General features: G+C 43.1%; 2 protein-coding genes across 2 annotated transcripts in view; one reads left to right on the forward strand and one right to left on the reverse strand.

Moving 5' to 3' along the window:
- The window catches only part of GGACT (gamma-glutamylamine cyclotransferase), a 29,440-nt gene extending 22,616 nt beyond the window's left edge, over nt 1-6,824 (forward strand). The window contains exon 2 of the mRNA XM_086611040.1: nt 6,188-6,824. Within this exon, the coding sequence (XP_086467166.1) occupies nt 6,205-6,678 (474 nt within the window). The 5' untranslated portion in view covers nt 6,188-6,204 and the 3' untranslated portion in view covers nt 6,679-6,824. The remainder of the gene's footprint in view (nt 1-6,187) is intronic.
- A 3,171-nt stretch (nt 6,825-9,995) lies between these two features.
- Nucleotides 9,996-25,850, reverse strand: part of PCCA (propionyl-CoA carboxylase subunit alpha) — a 321,041-nt gene continuing 305,186 nt past the window's right edge. The window contains exons 23-24 of the mRNA XM_086611055.1: nt 13,450-13,527; nt 9,996-10,064 (exon numbers count right to left, since the gene is read on the reverse strand). Coding sequence (XP_086467181.1) covers nt 9,996-10,064; nt 13,450-13,527 — 147 coding nt within the window. The remainder of the gene's footprint in view (nt 10,065-13,449; nt 13,528-25,850) is intronic.

Genomic DNA, 25,850 nt, shown 5'->3' on the forward strand with positions numbered 1-25,850 from the left:
TTGCCGTCAGATGAAGCAAGCAGGTGGCAGGGAAAAAAAAACAAAGCAATTTGTGTCTCATGCCCCTGTGTGGAGTCGAGGCGTGGGGCTGGCTGCAAGCTCACAGGAGGAAAAGGTCTTTATGCACCACGGCGCTCGTCACGCTTAGACAGCGTCTGGACCCAAGGCTGGAAACATGGTTTGTTCTTACACGCTTGCTGAGGTATCTGCTGTTGGCCGCCCTCAGACAGGAGACACTGGGCTTACAGGACTTTTTGTGGTGACTTACTGTGGTCATTCCTATGCCCTGTCTGTTCTTAGGATTAGAAAGCTGTTCCTATCCATGTTAATTATTCTGTGCAGAGATTTTGCCCGGCTGTGTGTTCATGTATGTGGAGAACCAGTTGTCCCTTATGTAAGACCTTCACCTGTATTTGTAGGTGACCGTGCCCCATCTCGTCAGCACCTGGTTAAGCTCAACAGCCTCTGCTTGTTCAGTCTGTGCCCCAAAGAAAGAGTCCTGGACTCTTTTTCCTAGTGCTCTGCCCTGAGCTCTTTCAAACTACTTTTGTAGTCCACAAGTTTCTGAACTGTGGTAGTGAGAACTTGATACAATATTCTGTCTGAGATTCATACAATAATACTTAATATTATTACCTAATAGTAGGACAAAACGGTCAATACTTAATAATACTGATATAATATTCTCCTGGGCGGACTTGCCCCCCCCACCCCGACTCAGTTTGTCCACATCCATTGACTTTCTATCTTCTTCATCCTCGTTTTCTTGTCCTCCTAATGTGCTGGCCATCCCCTCATGTCTCGGCACTGTCTAGAAATTTAGTCTTTAATTAGTCTAATGGTGTGTCCAGCGTGTGTCTGCATCACATCCCCAGCACCTTTTTTGCATGTGGTGGTTTTATCAGGTTGTCACTTATCACTGCCTCTGTAGCTGTTGGCACTACAGTTGGCACTTTATCACTGCCTCTGTAGCTTCTCCTAATGGTCACTTTGGGAATGAAACTCTTTCTGGTAGTAGTAAAAATTAATTTCCCTATGCAGCAGAGTTGAAAGTGATTTGAAACGGTTTCAGTCGGACAAAAGGCAAACGTTTGCTGTGATGCCAAATGGGTGCGAGGCACGTGAGCAGCGCTGTGGCCGATGCTTGTCTGAAGGGAAGGCATCCTCGCGCTGCCTCCTGGCGATAAACACCTCCAAGGCACTCCAGCTTAAGCGCAAGCGTAGTTCTTGGTTGTAAAGTAGCCAAAGTATCCAAAAGTGAAAAGCATCAGTGAAGTAGGTTGCATGGCGTTTCGGATATCGCCCGGTAGCGTCCAGCATGGCACTGGTTACTCTAATACTCTTGTTTGTTTTCACAAACCAGCAGCTCACCGTTTCTGAGCGGGCGACTGCTGCGAGGAGACCGTAACCTCTTTGATTTCAAAGGAGCCATCGTTTCGCTGGTGACTCTGTGGTTAATGTAAGAAAGGTGTCTTGCCATAAACTTTTTCCGAGGTATTCAGCAAGGTTGGAAAGGGGTCGGCCCAGGCAGGAAGCCCTTGTCTGTGCTATAAAGAAAATAGCAAGGAACAAAATGAAAGCATCAAAGGACCAACAGGATGCAGTCCCAGGAGTCCTCTCTGGCATGTTAGCCCTTCTTGAAAGTTAGCATTGAGTGAAGAGTGACCTTAAAACTCGCCTCATTCAAACAGACTGGGCTCAAGTTTAAAGTTCAAGGCATTTTGTTTTTTCACCTGTTTCCTACAGTTTTAAGAAACTTCTGAAGAATTAATGTGTAACTATATCTGGTCACTGAGCCAAGGCGGAGAATTTTTCTCAAGGGAAAATAACGTTACTGTATGGAGTGAGAGAAATGGATACTTTCTGAGTTGGGAGAAAGAGTTTCAACAGAATAAAACTCAAAACCGCTGCTGCCACAATCGCAAACAACCCTAGAGCTGGTGTAACGCTAGTTCTTATTTTATTTTCGAAAGAAGCTGGTAGGATCCTGTAATTGTCTGAATCATGGTGAAATGATGTTTTTTTTCGAAGCCGCTTGGGAAGCAAGGGCTTGTTTTGGCACAACCTGGGAGCATGAATCATGGTGAAATGATGGGTTTTTTTGAAGCCACTTGGGAAGCAAGGTCTTGTTTTGGCACAACCTGGGAGCAAAGAGCCTGGTTGCAGCAGTTCAGCTTCAGCCAGCGACTGGCCCCATGGCTGCCCCTCCCTCATCTTACTGCACTGGAGCTGTTGGGCCCCAAGAGGGAGAGCTAAAGCCCTGATCCGAAACCCCATCCATCGGTAGGTGAGAGCAGACGTGGATACAGTGCTGCAGCCCTTCCACTGCTAATGCTGAGCAGCAACCTGGGCTGCTGGCTGGCGCTGGTTATGAGCCGCTTTTATTTTCACCTAACAACATCTTCTGCCTGCATGATCCTGAAATAGTAACTTTATTTTCTGATCTTTGCATCTCGTGTAACGAAGCAACTAGTAATTGATCCCAGGAGTGGTTTGGCAGGTCATCTTTCATAGCTAAAAGAAGTAGTTCGAGGAGATGACATAGGGATTTCACTCGAGTTTCCCCCACCATTAAATTTTAATGATTCTGGCATGAATATTTCATGAAAGTACCTCCTGAATGGGTTTGTTTTGTCCTGGCAGCTAACACTCAGTATAGAGGCTGGGAGATTTTTTGTTTGGTTTTTGGTGGTTTTCTTTTCCTCTTAGGTGGTTTAGCATAGGTAAGAAGTGTCCAACTGGATTAAGTGAGGAAAAGGCAACTTTCTTGTTGGTGATTCAGCGAAAGGATACTGCCTGTAACTCTTCTCAGCTGTTTAGTGGAGGTCTGTGAAATGACCCTTAAATAAAATTCTGCTCTTTACTCTCCTGCCACAAGGTGGCTAAAAATGTTTTGCAAGCCCACGATACGCGACTGCTAGAAATGATGCTAATACATCTAACAGCCTTTCTGCAACACAATGCACAAGACCAGATTTGGTATTTATGCACAGAAAGTGGTATATGTCTCATTTATATGGACCAACGTTCAGAAAACATTTTTACCAAGTTTATTCCAGTCACTCCTCAGCAGGGATTGTCTGGGCTTGGCTTCGGGGTTCTTTTTTTGAATAGAAGAAGTCATTGAGCCCAGCCCGTCCCGCACGAGCCAGCGACGGGGCCGCTGTGGACGGCAGCGGCGTGATGGGGAGATGGGGAGCGCAGCGGCCGCCTGCCCACGACGCCACAGCTCTACCAGTGCATCAGCCTCCCGGCTCTGCACAAACCGTGGCTGAAACTTCAGGTTCCCACTCCACCTCCGTTTGTGCTGCCTGCTGAACCCATCCACTCGAGCGATAAATCGCAAACACTTACCCAAACCTGGCTTGGCGACGTTTGTTGCTGTTGAATTCTGATGACAAGGATGACGGATGTGTTGCTTTAAATCAGTAACGTTTCCAAAAGCAGCTGGCTGCTGCGCCATCGGAAGCCCGTACTTCGTTTTCACCCATTTCAGGAGGGGTAACGCTCTTCCCTGCAAACTTTTTTGGCAGCTTATCTCCAGCTGTACAGTAGGGCCAGAGCTTTTGTTTAATGGAAATGAAGCGTATCTTTTTCTTGCAGATGCACCACTCGCTATTGAGCTTTTTAATGTGCGTTTTAGGTTTCCCTTTTTATTTTTTAACTTATTAACTCTGACAAGTAACCTCTTGGTTGTGAACAATTTAATTCACAATTCATTTTTCTGATTCAAAGTGAACATGAGTGCCCTAATCCCCTAATGGGAATTAATTGCATGTTTCAGTGCTTAACTCTGATCCTTCTCAATCCCCACTGGGACAAGCTTCTTCCTGAAGGATCTGTGTTTGTTATTCAAAACACAATCTGAAAGGTAATGATTTTTCTTAAAAAAGAGAGTCAGACCGACTGAATATTAATGCTCTTTTTATTGTGAGGGAATGAGCCGCATCCAAAAATACTTGTATCATGAAGGATAAATTATGCTGAAGTATATCTGATAAAATACAGGGGTGGGGGGAGAAAAAAAATCAGCATGGTCTTTTTTCCTTAAGTGAAAGCAGTTTGCCAGTAAATAAAGGCACACACCGTTTTTGCTTGGAAAACTGTATTCTGTTAGAAAAACGCTTTACTTCAGCAAGGGGAAAATCACTTTCCTATTGAGTATTTTAAACGACGCTCCTCTTGGCCAGCAAGGTACCCTTTTGGATAACCCGCATGATCTAACAGTTTGCTAAAATGAGAGTAAACAGCAGAAAAGAGATGACAAAAAGATTTGTTCAAATTTGAAATATGTGGTTTCATGACCCTCTTTCCAAAAGTAGCCACATGTGCCCCTCTGCTTGCTGGGCATCTGGACGGGGCAGACCGCTGTGGGTGAGGCAGGCTCTGCCCACTCAATGACCCAGGGCAAAACGTGGGAAACCATCAAACAGTTCCAGAACTGCTTCTGCCCTACAGAAATGATGGGGAATATATGGGGCACACTGTCAAAAATAACTCAGGAATGATGATGGTACCTTTTTCTCCCCCCTACTTTTCAGTAAAGCCAGCCTTTTATCCCATTTAAACCAATTTAGAGTGGTTTGTCCTCACAGATGAAACAAACGTTGAACAAATTCATTCAAGGTCTGTTTTCAAGACCACATGTGAGATGGGCTACTTCAGGTAGGTTAGCACTTTAGGGTATCCGGTGGCGAGGGGAGGAGCACAGCGGTACCTGGCCCTTCTGCCAGCAGCCAGTTTTGTTAGGGCTGAAATACCGCATCCCCAAGGTAAATAAATGCAAACAAATGTGTACACCTCCCTCGGACAGGAGGGGTGAAGGTGCTTGTGAAGACAGAAACCTCATTTGTAGAGCAGGTAATCACCTAAGATTTATCAGTGAGGAGAGCCCTTGTCCTTCCTGTCCCCAGAAGGAGAAGGACAAACGTGTCCTTGCGCTGGCCATGGCACCTTGCAGACAGCACCCACTCGCCTGGGACGTGTTTGCTGCAGGCCACCCTGCTTCTCTCCCCAGAGCCACAGCTTGCTCCTTGGCATTTGTCAGTCAGCAAGTGGGACCTTGGCGCTGGGGTTGCCCAAAATCCTTCAGCGTGTCTGTGAAATGACTCGACGCCAGGTTAAACTTGCTCTGCTGCTGCGCCAGCGTGCCTCATGGTGCTCTGACGTTAAAGCCTTTTCATCCCTCTTTGTGAGAGACAGGTCTTCTGTTCATCTCAGTGATGTCCCAGTTTCATAGAATCATAGAATGGTTAGGGTTGGAAGGGACCTTAAAGATCATCCAGTTCTAACTCCCCTGCCATGGGCAGGGACACCTTCCACTACACCAGGTTGCCCAAAGCCTCACCCAACCTGGCCTTGAACACTTCCAGGGATGGGGTGTTTGTACGTAGTTAGGTTGCTGCAGCTACTAGCATTGTGCCGCTTGCTTTTCTTTCCCCTTTTTTTTTATTATGACTTTTTCGAAAGAATACCATTGAATGCGTGCAGCTGTAGCGCAACAGGACCAGAAGTTTGAATCCATTAATTTGCTTTTGAATAATTAATGCCACTGTGCTTTATTTTACCATGAAACAAGAAGACACTCCTAACCTCCAGGCTTCTCTGTCACTGAATAAAATGTTGTTTCTCAAATACTGAGTGCGGTCGCAGCGGAAAGACAGCCTGAGCAGAAGAGGGAGGGAAGCAGGCAGGGCACGCTGGACCGCACCCAGAGGCGGCAATGCCGGCTGTCCCACGTAGTGTGCGACCACGTCCACCAGTTCAGGCTTTAAAAAACCACTGCACCACCCCAGCAAGGGAAAAAACTACCTGTGGCTTCACTCCTGAAAGTTTTAATAACCCTGCTTGAGCTGGGCTACTTAAACCGTAAATGCAGTGGAGGAGCACAGGAAAGTGTCTGCATAGCTGAGCTGAACCGTGACTTTTTTAAGTTAATTTTTTTACCCCTCCATAAAGGATGTGCTAAGTGGAGCATGTTTCCATCACGGAGGTGGCTCCCTGGGTTGCTTTTGAGGTGTTACTGAGCATGACATCACACTTCCTGCAGCATGGCTCAGGTGCGAAGGAAAAGAAATGAGGTTTGGATCCTGAAGAGTCTTGTGCGTACAACACATCTTGGCACGGGTGTGCTTCTCCAGTGTTGGGCCGAGCAGCCACATGGGTAACGTACGCCTTTGTCTTTCAGGTGCTTTTGCAGGTACGATGGCTCGTGTCTTCGTCTACGGCACGCTGAAGAAGGGCCAGCCCAACTACAAGCACATGATCAACTCGGCCAAGGGGCTAGCGAAATTCCAAGGAAGGGGCCGCACGGCAGAGAAGTACCCGCTGGTGATTGCAGGAAAATACAACATTCCTTACATGCTGAACATCCCGGGAACAGGACACCACGTTGCTGGGGAGATTTACTCGGTTGACGACCAGATGCTGCAGTTTCTGGATGAGTTTGAAGGCTGCCCAGACATGTACCAGCGCACCCTGATGAGAATCGAGGTGGTGGAGTGGGAAGGGAAGGGTGGCGTGGGCGAGGCGCGGGCAGCTGCTGAGGGCGTTATGGAGTGCTTCGTGTACAGCACAACGACATACCCGCCCGAGTGGGTCCGCCTCCCCTACCATGACAGTTACGATTCCTCGGGGAAACACGGCCTCTCCTATGTCCTACGCGAAAGTCGGGATTAGAAACGGGAGACAGCGCAGCCCGGCCGAAGGCATAGTACTAAGCACGCGTCGATGGGTAACCTTTCCAGGAAAGCTGTAATACCTTTCTATTAAAACACAGGATCTCTCGTAACCTTCCCGACCCGGCAGCCTTAGTGCTAGAGCTGAAGTCCCTGAAGTCCTGTAGGCGCAGCGATGGGGACTCGTCCCCGGCTACTCAGCGTCCTCCTCGCCCCCCTAACCTGCCGCCAGTAACTGGGCTTGCGTGAGGCGTAAATAACTGTGTCTGTGCACCTTGGTTTCGGCGCCTCGTTATTTTCTCCATCCCTCCCCTTTGCCTCAGTGCATGATTGAGGTCAATGAAAAGCAGATGAAGAGACTAATTTTTTTTTTTTTTACCTGAATTGACAGATTTTTTTTGTGTAGTTCTCCAAGGTGGGGGGAATAATGATGACGCTATTGCACTAATAGCTAAAACAGATTAAAAAGAAATCATGTCTGCACACCTCACATTTAATATTGACTTGTAATGCTTTTGAGTAGGTTACTGAATGTGAACAGGGAGAGATGACCATATAGATACTATGCGCTTCGAGACAAATATACAATTGCTGGAGAAATAGAGAAAATTTCAAGACTACTCTTACTCTGTATTGCAACATTTTTCTGAACTGGAGTATTTTTAAAACATGTTTAGTTTTATAAGGTACTGTGAAGACAGAGTATAAGAGAATTACATTTAAAAGCATATTTTTAATTTAGCATTTTAAGCACTTTAGGTACTACTTCAGTTCACTAAGTGACTGTGGGATTTGGGAGGGGGTGGAGGAGGGTGGGGTTTTGGGGACCAGGAAAATGTAAACCTGATTTCAGCTGCCTACCACACTACTGCAGCTGCAGCTGCTGTGGGCACTTACTATCGAGGTGACTTTTAGCCAAGCACTTTAATGCAGAACTTGCAACCATATGCAAACTTAATTTCCTATCGGGGGAAAGATTTTATATGCATTATCAAAAAATATCCAGAGGACCTGTAGTGTGATTATTGCAACATTTAAACTGGGGAAAAAAAAAAAAGGAAAGACGACTATTGTCCCCTGACCCAACCAACTGTGCTGGTTTCTGTACAGTCTGGGAAAATCGTGGCTTTCTGTTGTTACACTACTGTGCCTTATATATATTCTTTCAGCTGCAGTGATTGGTACATATAGGTTGTACAGTCTACAGAGCTGCCAGAGGGCTGTGAGCGGGGAACGTATGCCACGCAGTGAGCCCAAGTGTGATTAAATGTACTAAAGAAACCACCAAGAACAACATCGTACTTTTGCTTCATTGCCAGTAGCCCTATGATGGCCAGAGGAGATGCGGGGTAGGGAATCAGCCCAGGGATCCAGGGTAGGGAATCAGGCTAAACTTTTATCAGGAGTAGGCACTGCTGCATCTCATTTAGAACAGACAGAAAGCTTATGTTGCTGCAATAAGCAAATTAAGTAATTTTAAAGTAGGATACTTTTGTCTCTTAACAATACTTGTTTTTGTTTAGGGCTACCTGCAGAAGCTGTACTGTGCTCCTTTTGGAAAGGGCTGATGGTGTTAAGGAGATCTATAGGAAAGTCTGCAGGGTGTCTGCCTCGGTTTCTCCAACTCCAAAAGCATTAATTTTCCTGGAGGGCAGGTACTAACCAAACACTCTCCTTACTCATCTTGATGGTTTTGTTAACTTAATTAACAAAGCAGATCCTTGTACTACATTATTCTGTCTTGGCTGTGTGATTTAGTTGGCAGCTTCTCAATAACATGACAAGTGCCTCTTCAGTCAGAAGTTTCAAGCAGAATCATGAACCTTTCTGGTTGAACATGAGTCACCAGCCCTGGCACACTGTTGTGGTCCTTCACCTTCCAGTAAAGGGCCCAGGCACCTCTGGCCAGAGGGGTTTTTCTGGGAATTAGCATGACTCTGCACATCCTAGGCAAGAAAATGAGAGCAGGCCCCCTCTTCTCTGGGGCAGTGGTCAAAGCACAGCAGGAACGGTGACTTAGAGGTATGTTAAAAAAAAAACAGCTGTAGGAGGTGAGATCAAAGGCAGGAGTGGCCCAGTGTCCTGGCCCAGCAGTGGGCAGCCGCAGAGGGCTAGGCAAGAGCGTAAGGACAGAGATGATGCTGAGAGCGTGCAGGGACTGTGGAGGTATCACTGCTGCCGACATACTCAGCTAGATTAACTAATGGAAGAAGGAGCCTCTGTTAACCACACACTAACATTTTGAACCCAGTAAACTTCTGGTATCTACACCATCCTTGGCACTGAGTTGCTGAGTGAGGAGGAAAAAAAAAAAAAAAAAAAATCAGTCTTCTTACCTGTTCTGACCAAGTCACCAGCCCTCTCACTTCTGTTCAAGTCTCTTAAACTGTCCTCCTCTCCAGGCCCTTTCTGGTTTCCCATACTGGATACACAGCTCTTCCAGCAGGATATAGTCTCATATAATGAACAGTCCTAGTTCTTCACACAGTCTTTAGTAAGAGCCTCTGCACAACAAAAGATCAGACACTTGGTATCCCTTTCCTCTAAGAGTTAAGGAGAAAGCTTGGCCTGAGGACACAAGTGCTTCTAGCAACACTTTGGGGCAGCTAAAGTGATTCAAGGACAGTGCCAGCTCCTTCTGTAAAGACTTGCATCCAGTAATCAATAGAAAGAAGATAAAGGGCAGGAATACGAGTAAGGAGACTGAATAAAAGAAAATTCCCTTACAACTGTAAATGAAAATACATGGGGAAAGTCTGCGCTAGCAAAATAAAACATCTAACCTGTAATCTAGTGTATACAAAAAGCTTCAAAATATTACAATAAATCTGATCAGAATTTAAGCCATCGGCAGTACTTGTTCAGCGCTTACTCAAGAGTGTAGGGAAACTGCTCAGTTCACTCAGTGGTTAATTTTTCACTCTTACCAACCATTCTGTACAGTTTGGCTGCGGCCTCAAACCAGTGATACTACCAAGGAGAAGACAAATCAGATTTGGGCTTTTGTTGTGTTTTCTATTTTTAAAAAAGAGGCTTTTCCTGTTTTAAAGCAGAAGTGGTACTTTATTGATTTCATTTGATCCTGAAAAATCAAAGAATTACAAAGTTTATGTACAAGTATTTCTGGAAGTAAAAATCTGGGATCTGTTGCCAAGGTTTAACATCTGTGTTTGCTGTCTTAACAACTGATACAATAAATAGGACTGTATAAAACCTTGCGCTTAGGACTGTCCATTTTCTGTTTTGAATCGCCTTAATCTTACTTTACAAATGAAAATAATAAAGGCTTAGCTAATTCAACAGTGTGGAGGCAACCTTTCACTCCAGTTCCACCAGCAGATCTCCTTCCCCAACGGTATCACCAGCTTTGCAGTGCACAGCTTTCACCTGCGGTACAGAAACAGAAATAATTTCCAACTTTCCTCAACAGCATGGTTAAATAAATGGTTTGGTTGACATTACTGATATTGAGTACTACATCTGCATGCAGAGAGTAAATGGCCACTGTGCAACATTATGGCCACCACAGGGATCGCAGACGCACCTATGCTGGAAGGGCCTCAAGAGGTTGACAGCTCGACCTCCAGTGTTCAGAATCCAGCTGAGTTTTGAGTATCTCTGAGAATGGAGACTCCACCACCCGTCCAGTGCTTGACCTAAATGTGTCCAACTCCATCAAGGTATTTGGGCACCTGCCACTAGCTGGTTTTCCTACGACTCAGGTGCTTTTAAAAATTAAAAAGCACCTTTCTCCCACCTGTTGGCACTGCTGTTCATTTACTACTGAAATTTTAAATCTTTCAGAGGACAGGCAGACTCTTCAACACTCACGCTTGGACGTTTCAATGAAATACTACAGTATTTCTTGCATTACAGATCTTAAGTATAACTGAATTTTTAGCCTGCAGCCATGAAGTGGGTTTCCCTCAATCCCCATACAGCTGGGATAGATTGATTCAAATCTGAATTGGGATCCTTTGACATAACTGAACTTGGCAAAGGGCTACCACAGTCAAGTAAATGCAGCTACACCTGTAGATGAATTATATACTCACGTGCAGATTCCTGAATTTTAAAACATAAACATCTTATATTAGTCCCTCATTTAATCTATAAAAGGCTGTAACGTGTTTGAATTCCCTTTCAGCACGTGGAGCTCCAGAAAATACTTGAAGCTGTGTATTAGAGCTTGCTTGCAATATTAATTCAGAGCTCGCACTGACATGCCCAAATCCTTGGTCAGGACCTTGTTCACCAGTTAGCTCAGTTTAGTCGTCCAAACGTTACCTTGGGCTCCTAAAGGAAACCCGCAGCGTACCCGAAATACCAGGTTACCATGGCTGCACTATTGCCCATGTCCGAGTTCAACACTCTAAAGCCAGGTGAGCTGTAAGCTCCGTGGCACAGGCACATTCACAGTGTTTCTCAAGAAACTGAGCTGAACGCTGTACGCAGGCGCAGACACCGTAAGACGTACATAAAAGAGCTTTACTTCTAAATCAATAGCTAGGCAGCCCACCAGATTCCCGAGTCTCAACCTTTTAAAAGATGAAAGCAGTGTGAAAAACACCCTACTACTTTCTTTTCTTTTTCTACAAAGTCAAGGTTCAGCAAACATTGTAGCTGAGTTGTATTTCCAACTCCCCAGTGATTTCCGACATGCTGCGGGGCCAGCTCGCCGTCCCGACCCATGTGCAGCTGTCCCGTAGGCACGCCGGTTCCTCTCCGTCTTTCCCTCATTTTTAAGCCACCTGCAGCTAGAGTAAACTCAAAGTAGATAAAAACAAGCCACTTTTCTCACAATTACAAACAGGAAGATGGGGTTTGATGCAGAAAAGGAATTCAGCCGGAATGAAAATGGGAACGTCTTCCAGCTGAAGACAAACGAACTGGGTTTCAAAACATAGCTTCAAAGCATCAAAACGTGGACTAACAGCCAGTGCCAAACATCCCATTCCTGTGGAGGGGCCAAGGTATTTTACCACTCAGAGCCATGACTTTGCACTGCAGTACGCCATGAATTCTGTTTAGCAGCTTCACTTCTACACAACCCAACACTCTTCTGCTTTTAAAAATTCTTAAAATTCTAAAGAACCAAATAATATGCTTATTATTAAAATGGAAACATCAAGGGGACATTGCAAGGTGCACATTAGGCCCACTGACTGGCCTCTGCACCATTCACATCCCACTTTGAATGGTTAATAAGCCAAATGTGGGGTTTATGTGGCATCTGTACAGAATGGGTGGGAGATATGTGTTATTGGGAGAAGTACGAGCAGGATTTTAAGGAACAAGCCCACGGGTTGCAGCACACCTTGTGGGAAAGGGAAGGTTAAAGTGAAAAATAAAAGGAGGTGGGTGGAAAGGGGAATGGCATTTTAATTACAAATACTCACTAGTTAAAAAGCAGTGAACGCAAAGAGCGGCAACAAGGGGTTAAACAAAAGAGGCGAGGAGGAAAAAAATAAACACTGGGAAATATTAATCAAGTGAGAAAATACATTATACAGGAATTAACGCATGAAAGAAAATAATAACGCGGCAATGTTAGAGCAACAGGAGAAGGTACGTTCTCCCTCTCTCTGCAATTTTTTTTCCTCCAGACCCAGTTTTGCACTAGATGCATGGGAAGAGGCAAGGCCTGGGCCCCAGCCTCGGAAGGATCTCGGTGCCAAATAAGCCTTTCTTGTAAACACACAAACAGTCCTTGGCATAGAGACCCATCTTGAGACCTCAGCGAGTTTTGCCAGCGGCTACCCTCGTCCCTGCCCCGCAGGCTCCGGCTCCTCACTGCCTCCCTCTGGGATAAGGGGTCTTGCCAAGGGGTTTGGTTTGGCTGTTTTTAATAACAAAACTGCAGAGCTTCAGGGAGCGCAGAGGGGCTTGTCCCCAGGCAGGGAAGGGCTAGGACGTGCTAGGAAATGCAAGAGAGAGAACAACATGTAATCCAGACCTTTGGCAAGGACTCTGACCAGTGGCTCCTCAAGAGTGATTCTGCTCTCCTTGTGAAAAGGATGGATCAGGGCCTGTGTCTAGGTGATGGTTTCAGGCCGTGAATTATAACCTGGCACAGGGATGCTCTGAGGCCCTGATTTAGGGGCTGACAGTCCCCAGACCAGATGGGCTTTAAGGCATGCCCGTATCATATAAAGCTTAACCAGTTCTCCACCCAGGGCCCTGATTTTGATACATCCTGCAGGAGAGTCCCAGCTCAGGGGCTGCAATGCTGATCCCCCTAGAAGCAAGGTACCACAATGAACAGCCTTGCAAAGTTTAACATGTCAGGATTTAGCCTCCTCACAAAATAAAAAAAATTGCTTCTCTCATCTTCCTGCAAATGCACTTTCTCTGCCTTGTTCCGAGTGGTTTTTTTAATGTCAAATTGTTTGCCATTAATGAATTAACTGGCAAAGAGATCGCTCTTCTTCAGTTGCTCTCTGGAAAGATGGAATTCGGAGAAACAGTCTGCAACACCTTTCAATTCAACTTGGCATTGTAACATCATAGAAACCAAATCATTTAGGAGAAAAAGAGTTATATGAATTTCTGAAGCCAGTAATACTATTTCCTGCTGTGCTATCTAAGGCTCGGAACTACTTAACAGCATTCACAGCAGATGCGAATGTTAAAAATTAAAGACACCTCACTTCGAAACACTTACAACAATCAGACTTAATTCCTTAACAACCGGAATCCTCCTTTTTTCCTTTTTAAATTCTATCCTATTTGACAAGTTGCATATGGTTTTAAGTGACCCAAGGTAGCTTACCTTGCCTGTTTTAGCAGCAATCATACTGTTCTGCATTTTCATTGCTTCAATTACACAAATCTCTTGACCTTCTGAAACCTGGTAAAATTAAAGCAGTACAAAATAAGGATAGAGGATTTGAAACGCTCTAAGTGTGTATGATTCTTCTGGAAAATAAAGGGATTATTTCATTAAATGCTAAAAAGACTTTCATAGCACAAGTTAAGTCAGACAGCTACACAGTCAGGACACAAACCACAATCACAAATCGCAGTTGCCTTTGACAAACTAGCAACAACACTGGGAAAAAGGAATCACCCACTTAAAGCTACTACCCCAGCCAAACCTGAAAGGCTCCTCTCCCATCCCATCCATTCAGCTCCGGCTTCTACAGTTTGCATTTCACATCCATCACAGTTCGACATCAAATCCAGAGCAAAACTTAATCCGTGCAGTTTTGGCCAGGGAGCCTTTGCTTTGCTTTCCTGGCTCAGATCCCGCAGATACTAATCCTGATTCAGAAGCCAAAAGTTTCTTGGCACGTGTCCGGAGGAGCATGGGCTGGAAGCGCCAGCAATACTCAATAGGCTAATGCTGAGCAGAAAGTCACACCTCTGCACATGGCAGCATCCAGAGGGCAGCTGATGACTTCGGACTGATGGACGGGAGCATGTCTGCGAGGAACCACCACCTCTCATCATGGAGGCAAACCCATCATTTTTACTACAGCTGATCACTCTTAAAGGGAAACCTTCAAGTCTCTTTCTGCTTGTTTGCGCTCTGCTAACAGGCACACACAAACTCAAGGTCACCAGAACCCACTGGGCAGCTCTGCTGGGTTCCATGTGCCTCCCAGCCAGATCTGCCCTCCAACGCCTTGGACCACACTGCACAGAGGAAACAGCCACTTGGGGCTTTATAGGGGTCGGGGGGGGGTGGTGCCCGTAACTGAGAAGAAAAACATAGGATTCAGAATTTCTCCCTTGTGTAACCCAGTGATCATCCAGTCATCCCACAAAGACCATCTATGCTGGAGAGGGAAGGGCACTGGGCCCTACATGCCAGTATTTAGGACCTGTGCAGGTACACCGCTCTGGGATGCGAGGCTCGAAGCACACACTGCCAGCCTTTTCATTAGTCTCTTTTGCAGATGTAGTCTGCCATTCATTCATTATCCCAGCAAATTTGGGATGTTGGATGAGGCTTTGAGCAACCTGGTCTAGTGGCAGGTGTCCCTGCCCATGGCAGGGGGGTTGGAACTAGATGATCTTTAAGGTCCCTTCCAACCCAAACCATTCTGTGATTCTATGCTTTCGCTCCGATGCTAAAGTTTCATTAAGGAGGGTAATCTGAGACCTGCAGAGATATGGCCATTATATGTGCTAGTTCCCTCAAAATGTGTTTGTTTATATACACGCATACACATATACACATGTATGTATTTCTCTAAATATATGTAAAATGAATAATATGTATTTAAGGACAAGTGTGCCACTTGGGAGGAATATGCTGTAACAGACAGGTCTGAAGTCAGAGATCAAATGCACATCGCATGAAGTACATTCTGAAAATTGAACTAAAATGTTAAGCATCTCCCAGTGCTACTCTTGGCTAATGTCAACTGTACATTTTAAGCAATGACTGAGAAGCATCGATGCCTGCCTACAGATTCCAAGTAAGACAGAAGAAAAGACGTTATGTTAAAAGGTGCTTACGTACCACTTCTCCAACAGACTGCCAACAGCAATACGATGGGCTTTCTGAGGTAAATAGGGAAGTGTTTGCTATGGGAACATGGTGTGCTCACCGGATACCAACACCTAACACTTCACCTGCAGAAATTCCATCCTGAGCTTCAGGTGAGCATTTAAGTCATTAGCAGTGTCAAATTCAGTGAATAGTATCAAAGACTTGTTCTTTGTCCCCAGTTATTTCCCTTCTATTCCGTTTCCCTGTCTTTTGTCTCCTTCCTTCCACACCTGCTGCTCTGCCTGTAGCCTTGTCCTAGCAGCTTTCTTTCCTTCCTTGCTTTTCCTCCTCATCTCCCTACCTCACTGCTCAGCTTTTCTTCCATCTGCTCTGAACTTTCCAGACATTCCTGAGGTTGAGAGGAAGCTATGAATATCTACTTCTGTTTAAATAAATAATAAATAAAAAAGGTAAGAACATTTGGTGGAAGGTTTTTTCATATTTCAGAAACAAATTTGCCATCCTCTGGTTAAACTTAGCTATCAAAGTGCCAACCTCTAAAAGTTGCTGAAGATTGAGACGCTAAGGAGCGCAGATCCAAACCAAGTGGCCTAATGTCAAGGGCACAAGAAACTCTCACATCCCAGCACGATTCAGTTTGCCAAAGTGTAACATGGCTTCATCAGATGGACGGTGTGCAAATGGATCCGTTAGCAATTATCTAAACAAGGTTCTGTAAATACATCTACTAGAAAAGTACAGAGTTGTCTCTGTAGATCTTAAGTACACCTGTAAAACGCAAGGAAGTAATAGCAACTGTGGCTATATCCATGAATCTGAATTTCTCCTAAGTTTTCCCTTTTTCTCAGAAATAAAGTTTTTGTGGTTTACACAGTATCTACTGGGTTGATGTCAAAGGAAGCAGCATTTGGAAAGGATAACCCACAAATTATACAGACAAAGTAACCATTCAACATCTCCTAGTCTTACTAATTTGGAAGGAAGGAGACACTTTCAGCACATATCACGTGTGAAAACGCTGTGTCAGTACTTCTGATGATGTGCAATTTGTTGAAAATTACCTTGGCGAAAGTGTCACTTAAGCACCAAAGTTTAATTACTGTTCTTATGTTAAACCTTTACAGCTCCACTCATTGTGTTGCAAAGCGACAAATCCTAAAATTAGGCACTTGTATCTCTCTTTTCTCTTCTTCAGTCTTTTGGGCATTGTCCAATTTCTTTCATTCCATAATTGCACGTATCCTTTTGCCTGTTATTTAGCCTGCAAATGAAAATCGCAGTGATGTGTACACGTTCTTGCTTTCTGACTTATTTAAGGATTTATCTGGACCCCTTTTAATGTTTCATTTTCATCGTATAATTTATTTCTTTCAGTGGATGGTAAACCAATGTAAACCACCATCTTTACATTTCAGTTTAGAGAGGTCTCAGTGATGACCCAAATCTGTCAAAACAGGCAAATAAAATCAAACAAAAAATCTAATCGAATGGAACCAAGTGAAATAAAAAGGCTCCTTTTCTTAAAAGAAATTAAACTCAGGTATCTTTCTCGCCAAATTATGCTACAGATAAATCTACCTTTACGTTGCTTGGAACATCAAAATAAATGAGTGGTTAACTGTTAGACCCGCAGTCTGTATTTGAGTAGTTTATTTCTGCATGGTGCAGTTCAAAGTATCTTCTCAGTTTTGTTCTCCACAGAATGAAAAGGAAAAAAATAAAAGAAAAAAGAAGAACACAAACCACCGAAGAGGAAGGTGGTTAGCACCGCAATGTCGCTCACAATTCTGATGTGAATTTGGGAACAGTCAATAGCGCTGTTTGAGTAACTCAGGGGCTGCACAGTGGTGGTGATCTCCTCTGGCCGAGAGGACACAGGACAGGGGACTGTCTCCAACCATTTCCCGACCAAGCAACTCTTGACACAGAGCGGAAGCAGAATTTGGGAAGCAGCGAGCCCAAGCTGTTTCCACCGCACCTACCGGATGACCGTAAAGACTAATTGCACTTAGAGATGCGTCTCTTTAAAACTCAAGAGGCACAAAAAGACAGCGCACACCCGAGGGCATCGCTTCTGCAGGACCTCTGTGAACACCGTACGCTGTTCTCAGACTTTTGTGCGTCATCCAATAGAGACTTAACGATTGTGACAGGACGTCCTCAATGTTCGGCTTCCAAAATGGTCACAAGCCCCACAAGTCTTTCTGATAAACCCAACGGGCGCTGATGCATTTCCCCGCTCCCTGTCTAATTGGTGTGGAGTTTGCGGATCTGAACCCCCTATCTTTCATCCAGCTTGCTGCGTCCTCTCCTTTGACACGGGGTCAGGGTTCACCTTCGCGTCCGATTATCGGAGTGGCACTCATTAGCCGGCAGCCTGCCTCGCACCAGAATGAGCTCGCTGGAAGGGGAACTCGGCCCATTTACTCAGCAGATTTTAGCATTTTAAGGAGGCCTGAATGTCACACGGCGTTGCTGCGTTTTGAGGAGTTTCAGACATCTCCAGCTGATGATTAATTGTGAGTGATGGGAAATAAAATCCAGTAAAGCCAGCTGCTTGCCATGGTCGGCAAAATTACTATAATGGATATAGGCTGCCAATTTTCCAGTTTTACTGGCAAGTCTTCCAAGTGTAATTAAGGGAAGTTATAAATGATATGGAAATCTATCAAGTCCCATTTATTTTCAGAGGACTCTTTCCCCTGAGACTTTTATCTTCGAGCTTATAGTTTGCTTTGTTGTGCTAATGATTTAAACCACTTCTTATTTCTGATTAAAGCCCCCAATATCCTTCGTAAGAAGTTAGAGCCACTTTGTTCAGAAGGATTTAAAGAAACAGAAACCTTTTTAAAGTTGTGTTTGTTAACTGTGCTGAGCTCCCGCTTCCTCTACAGAGACATAACAGAGCGTCCTCCATCTTAGGCACCTCGCTACCGTCTGGATTTCTGCTCCCGACAAATTCTGGGGATTGGGAAAGATCTGGTGGGGGGAGGGAGGGAAGAGAGGGAATAAAAAAAATATTTTTTTTTAAAAATTACCATCAACGAAACCCCAACTTCCCTCCAAATCCTAAATCCAAAAACAAAGATCGCGGGTGCTGCCTTAGACACTAGGCATTTAGCACAGGGTGGTGTTGCTCGCTAATGTCGTTTGATTTGGAATAAAAGCATGAAAATGATGTGCAAAGGCCTAAAATTGGAGATGTAAAGGATGACTGCACAGTATCCCATTTCTCAATTTCATCCTTCAGAGCCACAAAATGGGGGTGATACAGTTACTGGATGAGATTTACAGTAACAGCTGTGGTCTTCCCACACAAGGGAGGACCTTCTAATGGGCTGAGGTCTGTTTTGAACAGACGGGGAGTAGCAAAACAAGGTTCCCTATTAAGGGTGTGCAGTAATATTCCTGATAAAGAAAATGAGTGGTGGTAGTCAGATTGCTTTAAGAGACCTACATCTCCTTTTGCTGTTAAAAAAAAAAAAACAACAACAACAACAACAAAAAAGCAGAACTATTTTAGAAAGTGCTATTTTAGAAATAAATGAATGTAAATGTAAGGGTTTGGGGTTTTTTCTTGATCTCCTCGCTACGAACTGTAAAGAATGCATAGGAACCAGTGCCAAGGGCATATGGCTTTCTCCTGTGCTGAACATTCATACAAAAGACAGGTTCATCAGTCATTGGAGTATCTGGATAAAAAATTAGCTCCTGATGGATGGTATTTAGAGCTTACCTGCTGCTAGTACATTACCAGAGAAACACAGGTTTTGAAACCCACATGACATTAGAAACTGCAGACCATGAAATACCCCACGTGCAAGCGCGCTCATAATGTACGCCAGGTTATACAAAATAAGAAATAAGCTATTTAAACTCTCTGCCTAAAATTGGGCCCGCTGCAAGGAACCCTGGGTCAGCCCTACACAGGCCAATTAATGCACAGCATCTGCTGTATAGAAGCCGTGCATGAAGCACTTCCGAACGATTTCAGCAATTAAAAGAAAACTGTTTCCTGCCTGTTCTGACAGCAACTGTTTCAATGCAAGAGTGAGCACCAAATCACTGTGTGCAGCTGAAAAAATTAAGGCTTTTTTTTTTTTTAATCTTGTGAAAAGGGGGTGGGAGGGACGAAGATTTCTTACGGAATCGGATCGTTCTTTTGTTGTCCGACATTCTGTGTTTTTCTGCCAAATTAGACAGAAGGCTCCGAGGGTTTACGGGGCCCTCTACAGTATCACCTTCTGGTGCACTGTGGTTCCCTAAAAAGATGGATCAATATCAACCCTGCTGATTTGCCTACAAAAGTGAAAATCCCTCAATTACGTTTTTAAGACCATTATATTTAGAACACAGGTGCTCCGATGCGTAACGTTTTTAAGGCTCTTGGAGCTGAAGGGAAAAAAACAACGACAGCTCTAAGCAAAAACGATCGTAGATTTGGTTAAAAGCGACAATTGGATTTTATTGATATCTGCTTTCTCAGCTTTGGGGAGTCACCAGTAAATACCCCTCGTAATTTCCACTATGCTGTGACTTGTGTCCCTATTGAGCCTTGTAAGTAGGAAGGGACAATGCAAGATAGTACCATATGAAATCGAGTCACCCTCCCTTGCAGCCTTCTGCAAAATAATTACAAACACTCATCTTGTTTATGCTTGTGCAAAACCACTGAGCAGTGAATTAAGTACGCATTCACTATCTAAAACCCGCACCAAGATACTGGCATTTTTGTTTGTTTATTTGTTGTTTAAACTTAAGTCCATGCTGGTATCATTCCCTTCCCAGAATTTTTTTTTCCTTCTGACTTGTTGGCAATCTGGCAGCAAGCATCCAACAAGAAAACAAATCAAGATGAATTGGATGAGCAGCAATTGAAATTCCTTGACATTGTCCATTACCACGTAAAATAATTAGTGGAGGTTTTCCCTTCTTTCCAAATTAACTTTGAAACGGGAGCTACAGAGCTGCAAACGTAATTAGCGGCAATTAATAGTACTTGACAAATCATTATTAAACTTTTTTTGCCAGACTCCTTTAACGAATGAATCCGAACAGAGCACATCCCGAATTTTGTGACCTCTGACTAACCAAAGGTCAGCGATGTCCCCCTGACAGCAATCAGCACTGGTCATTGCACTCCCACTTATCCAAAACACACTTCCCAACCACTTCTGAGATCCCAGCGTGCTGGGGAAGTGATACGCAGACAGAGCGCTTCTCGGGGCGATCCTTGTGCCACACAGCCCAAGGCAAGGCTTAGCTTCCCTCCCACCCATCTTTATCAGTCAACTTTTTTAGTAACAGCTAAAAAGTTGCTTACCATTTGAAAAGGTAAAGTACACCACTAAAAAAATATAATCCAACAATTCTTTTCAAAGGAAGGTAGCAGTTTTCCCCTAGGAGGAAACTCTAATAATATTGACTATTTGTACCCCATCATTGGAATAGAAGTTCATTCTTAATTACACCATACTTAAATCTTATGTGCAATTGCATAAAGATATAGAAGAAAAATCTATTCAAGTCAAATATTAAAAAAAAATACTTAAATACCTTATGAGCAATTACTATAGTTAAGAGGGGTTTTTTAGTGTAACCACAATTATCACTTGAAGCCTCACGTTATAAGACTGGTGAAATATTTGAATGCTTTTTCTCTTGAAATTTCACAAGTGTGAAAATGTTTTCATTTCCTGTTTACCAATAGGTTTTTTCCCTCCTTCCAAAAATACACCCCCCAAAAAATATTATTTAATACATAGAATCATAAAAGCTACATGAAGTTTGTGACTACATTTGGTCAAGTTTGCAAACTTCTTTTAACTCAAAAATGCTGTTTATATTTCATCGGGGATCGCTGAAGAACAGTAGGGAGGAAAGGAGGTAAAGGGAAAGAAAAAGAAAAAGCAACAATTAAAAAAAAGTCTATACACAAGATAAAAATATTATTTGAATTTAAGAATACTTTACTAAATTATTGATACTATATTTTGATACTATATTTATCTAAATAAAATGTGAAATTGTTACTTAAGTAAATACGTTTTTACTGGGTTTCCTGGTTGTTTTGCTGTTACAAATTCCAACCAGTATAATTATGAGTGCAAGATAAGAAAGAGAATTTTTTTTTATTGTTATTAGTTTGTTGGGGTTTTTTTAGATTTTGAGGTCTGAATGGCAAATATGATTTAAAACAACACACAACTGGCTGACAGTAACGGGTAACTTTATAACTCCACCTTTTCTTTCACGAGAATGAATGATGTAGTGAGAAACAGAATTTAGGAAGCTGGTTTGTTTTGGTTGTTAGTACTGAGCACTTCAGCAGTAGAGGTCAAGCAAAAAATATCTTTTCCCATAGAAAGAACTTTCCAAGGCTTGTGAAATGGAAAATTGGGGAGAAAGATTTATTTTTTTTTAAAACTATTCATCTAAAGAATAACAAGAGAAATTGAAATAATGTGCATGCAACTGAACTGAAAGAGGAATGTAGTTTAAAAGAACTGGAATGCAGTTTAAAACTTTTTCCTCAGTCGTTTTTAAAACATGGAATCACTCACAGTAATGTGTTTTGTAAGTTATACAACTAAAAAAGCAGCCTTCAAGTTACCCAGTTTTGAAATTATTGAGCATATACATTTAACAGCTGACATCTTGGTAGAAAAAAATCATCTCATGCAGTATCAATACCCATGGCTACACTAGCATCCATTTGAAATAATAAATATTGATATGAGAAAAGTTAATTTAAAGAGTGGTTTGAACGGTGATAACTTTCAAAACCTGGAGTAGTCTTCAATTACTGGAAAGAAGAGAGGAAATTTGGAAACTTAGGTCAAAATAATCAACTATCCCCTTCTTTGGCCGTAGTCCTACAAAGATTCAGTAACGCTGGGGTGTGTTTACCCAACAGTGCTTTCCTTTTACATATTTACGGATGAGGGCAATCATTAAAGTGATTTAGGCTACCAGCACTGGCGTTAGCTTATTGACCAATGCTTGGCTTAGTAATGCCACCTGTTCTGCCTAATTTAATTAAAAAAGAAAAACAACGAACAGAAACATACAGCTAAAAGAAGAACATCTTTCCATTCCTCATGGATAGAAAACTGAAAAAGCACAAACTACATTCATAGTTGAAAACATAGCAAAGGCTACAAGGCAATCAGGGAAGTTAAGATTTTGTTGTTGTTGCTGCGGACAGTTCAGACTATCAAAGTCGGAATCAATTGTGGGAGCACTTTGGGTGCCTTGCTTTAAATGGGGTATGGCAACATGGCTTTACCTGTTCAGCTGTTAGGATCTTGGGCTCTCCCTGCTCCTGCAGTTTCAGTGCACATGGTACCACGTGCACAAAAATCAAGCCAAGCGACCCAAGACGAAGCAGAAATATTTGCAAGTGCCTGTGTGCTTCCTGCCCTCTGAGTAAAGCAGTGAATTTGTGCAGCTTTAGTAGCCTTTATGGTGCTGTATTTGCAGTAGTTGTGGTGAGATAAAAAACAGGTGCAGTGCCATCTCCACGCTCCGGCATAAAAATACTGCTGTGTGCCAGCAGAGCTGGCTTGTGCTCCCATCAAGGTCAGCAGAAACAGAGTGAGTCCCTTGCCTGGACTCTTGAAGCCCAATGGTTTCTCTGGCCCTTGGCACCACAGAGAATCTAAAAGTAACTCTCTGCAAACCAAATTTCATCCTAATGCACACTCGTCCTTAACAATCTACTTACAAAATAAACATGCAAACATCCTCGCTCCCCAAAATGGCTATTTCCTATATAACGTGGCTATGTTATCATGAGGAATGTAAGCTAAATTTAAATCTTCTTTCCCTAAATAATATTAACCTTCTTTCCAGTCAGCCAGATTTCAAATTGTTATGTTGTTTATGTTGCTTTCTGCTTCTGAGTGCCTTCATTGTGTTTCCAGGAATAATTGAGTGACAACTAATTACAGTCTTCTGATCACATGAAGAAAAATAAAGTAAGTAGAAAGTAACTAAAAAGCTAAAAAAAATTGGCAGCATCACAAGTTCTGCTTCTCTCTAAATGACAAACATCCCTTCCCCACTGTGTTACTAAAATCTATAGATCATCTTACAGACAAAAGAAAATAAATTCCTTGCATATGCAATATCTTTTGGCAAAAACGAATTGAAAACTGCTTATCAGACCAGCTGGATAGAGGATGCTCACACAATCTTCTCTTGGGCTTCATCAGACCAAAGCATTTTTCAACAACAGCAGCCAAATGAGAACACTGTGCTTCAAGGAAAAACAATGATACATCGAGCGAGGAAAACTAACGCAGAGATCCAGCGTCGCCTTCTCGTTTGGCTGAGGACACACAGAGAGGGACTAACAAACACCATATGCTTTACCTGACTGGGCGCGATGCCCTATAGCTGAACCACCAGCAACAAACACCAGTTTGCAAGTGCGGTGGTCCAGGCAAAGAGATGTCCCTCTCTAGGAGGTTCTTCACCATTCGTAAAGTTGCACCTGAAGGAGGGGTCCAGTAGCCCAGCTCCCCGTGCTACTGACTGCTCCCAGAGCACCTCTCTGAGCGCGGCACTGTTGCAGGGGCTGTGCTGCACTAAGGCTATTTAGCATAGACTGCAGGTTAGGAGAAAACCATCTCGGAGCAGCTGATAACCAGGCACCTTTATTGCTAGCAGCACCAGCAACAGCTGAGTGGAAGGACGAACAACTACACAGCTACCTCGCGCTCTCCCATTTTCCAGCTGTGCTGCTCTCACATGCCGTGCAAATTTGAGCTGCCAAACCCGGTTGCAAAGACAGAATAGAAGCTACTTAAATTCCCTTTTCTCCAGCACGCTAAAGAAATCAGACTTTTCCCAAGCAAAGCAACAAAAAGAGCGGTATTTATCAGGGAGCTACAGCTCCCTGCCCGTCATGCCTTGAACAGCTGTAGTGAGCGAGCTGGTTTCTGACGGACAGCCAAGACGTGTAATCTGAATCACACCATCCCACTGCTTATTCAGTGCCGATAGCTGATGCTACCCTCATCTCGCTCGCTGGCTCACTTGGGTTTTTTTAACGTTTTGACACTAGTCCTGAAAAGGAAGGATTTAAGTTAAACCCTTTTCAATAACGCAAATGTGTTTTTGCAATTAAAGCCACACAATTAGCATTGACAAGCTCAGGTCAGCAGAACATAGATTACACCGTTCAAATGCTCTGCCACTCAGTGCCTCCAGCAAAAAGCTGCAGGAGAGGAGAAGGGGAAAAAAAAAAAAAAAATCTCCACACATTATTTAACAACTTGTGCTCTGATGCACTGCACCACTTGTGGATTTGTGGAGGGAGGTTCATTTATTTATTTACTTAAAATCTCTTTGGCTCTGGCCTCCTTCTCCACTGGTTCTATTCCTTCAAGACAACAAGAACTGTTCTTCAGGGCAAGACGACTGGTAACATTTAGCAGAATTAGCCTCTCAAAAAAATCTTGAACAAATTAAAAAAGGCTCAAAATTCTCGCCTTAAAAATGTTTCCCTTCGTTCTTCACAAAAAAAAAGTAATTGTTTAGATCACCCTTGCTCAGCCACTCTTTACTGCAAAGACACAAAAATCAGATTTCTCTATCCATCTGATGACATAGTGATTAATTTTAATTGAATACTGCTGGTTTGAAAGGTATAAACAGTGTGTGCGCGTGTATAGATCACAAAACCAGAAAGCTAAGTGTAGAAGCTAAAAGAATGTCTCTCTTGCTCATTTCTTCTGTTTACTCAGAAATGTCTTTATTTCAGTACTATAAATATTTGCACCTACAGATCTTTAATATTAACGTGATGACTCCCTTCTCTCTAGAAACAGTCAGAAATATCCATATATTCTAAAACCAAAGTGGTTTCACAGCAAAACATAAGCAAACAAATCACTTTACGAGCACAATTAATGACCATCACATAGTAAGCACAGTGCTAATTTTGGACTTGAGATCTTTATGCCACTTCTGCATCATCTCTCAGGAAAATCTAAGATTCATTGCCATAAATTATGAACTCTGTGACTAAAGCTTTCTGTTTGTATCTAAATGTCACATACATGTTTATGGCATCGCTTAACTGACAATAGTATTTTAAAATTAATTTTCACAATCTGATTCAAACGTTCCTGGTCTCTGTCATTCTATTGCTTTCAATGGTTATAACAGATAAGGGCCTTGACCTTAGAAATAAAGTACGATACAACATGGTAGAATTTAATGTAAAGCTGAGTTCAAGTGACTATACATCTAAGTCTAAACCACCATATTTACATTCATTTTCAGCTCAATGTGAGGTAAGAAGCACTGGAAATCCCCAGGACAGCAATGGCATGTTCTGTTGCCCTTCTGTATGTCAAGTTTATTTCTTCTGCAGGACAAGAGGATTCCCATAAGAGACTGGGAATTCCCAGCAGGGAATTCCCAATTCAGGAAAGTCCTGCATCTTGAAAATGCTTACATGGGGATTGTTAAAAAAAACAAGGGGGCAAAGGACAAGTAAGTTAAATATCTATCCTGTGCCCCTTGCGCTTAGTAATATTTTCATTGCTTCAGGGCAGAAAATCAACAATCCTCTCCTGTTTGTACTAATAGCATAAATATACTTACACATATTTACATGCCCACATGAACACACACACGCACAGTTCTTTTTTCCCTGCCAAGGCACTTGTGATAAAAAAACAAGCTTTTCATTGAGTTCC

Source organism: Tauraco erythrolophus, chromosome 1 (genome assembly GCF_009769465.1).
Source record: "Tauraco erythrolophus isolate bTauEry1 chromosome 1, bTauEry1.pri, whole genome shotgun sequence".
NCBI classification, from domain to species: Eukaryota; Metazoa; Chordata; class Aves; order Musophagiformes; family Musophagidae; genus Tauraco; species Tauraco erythrolophus.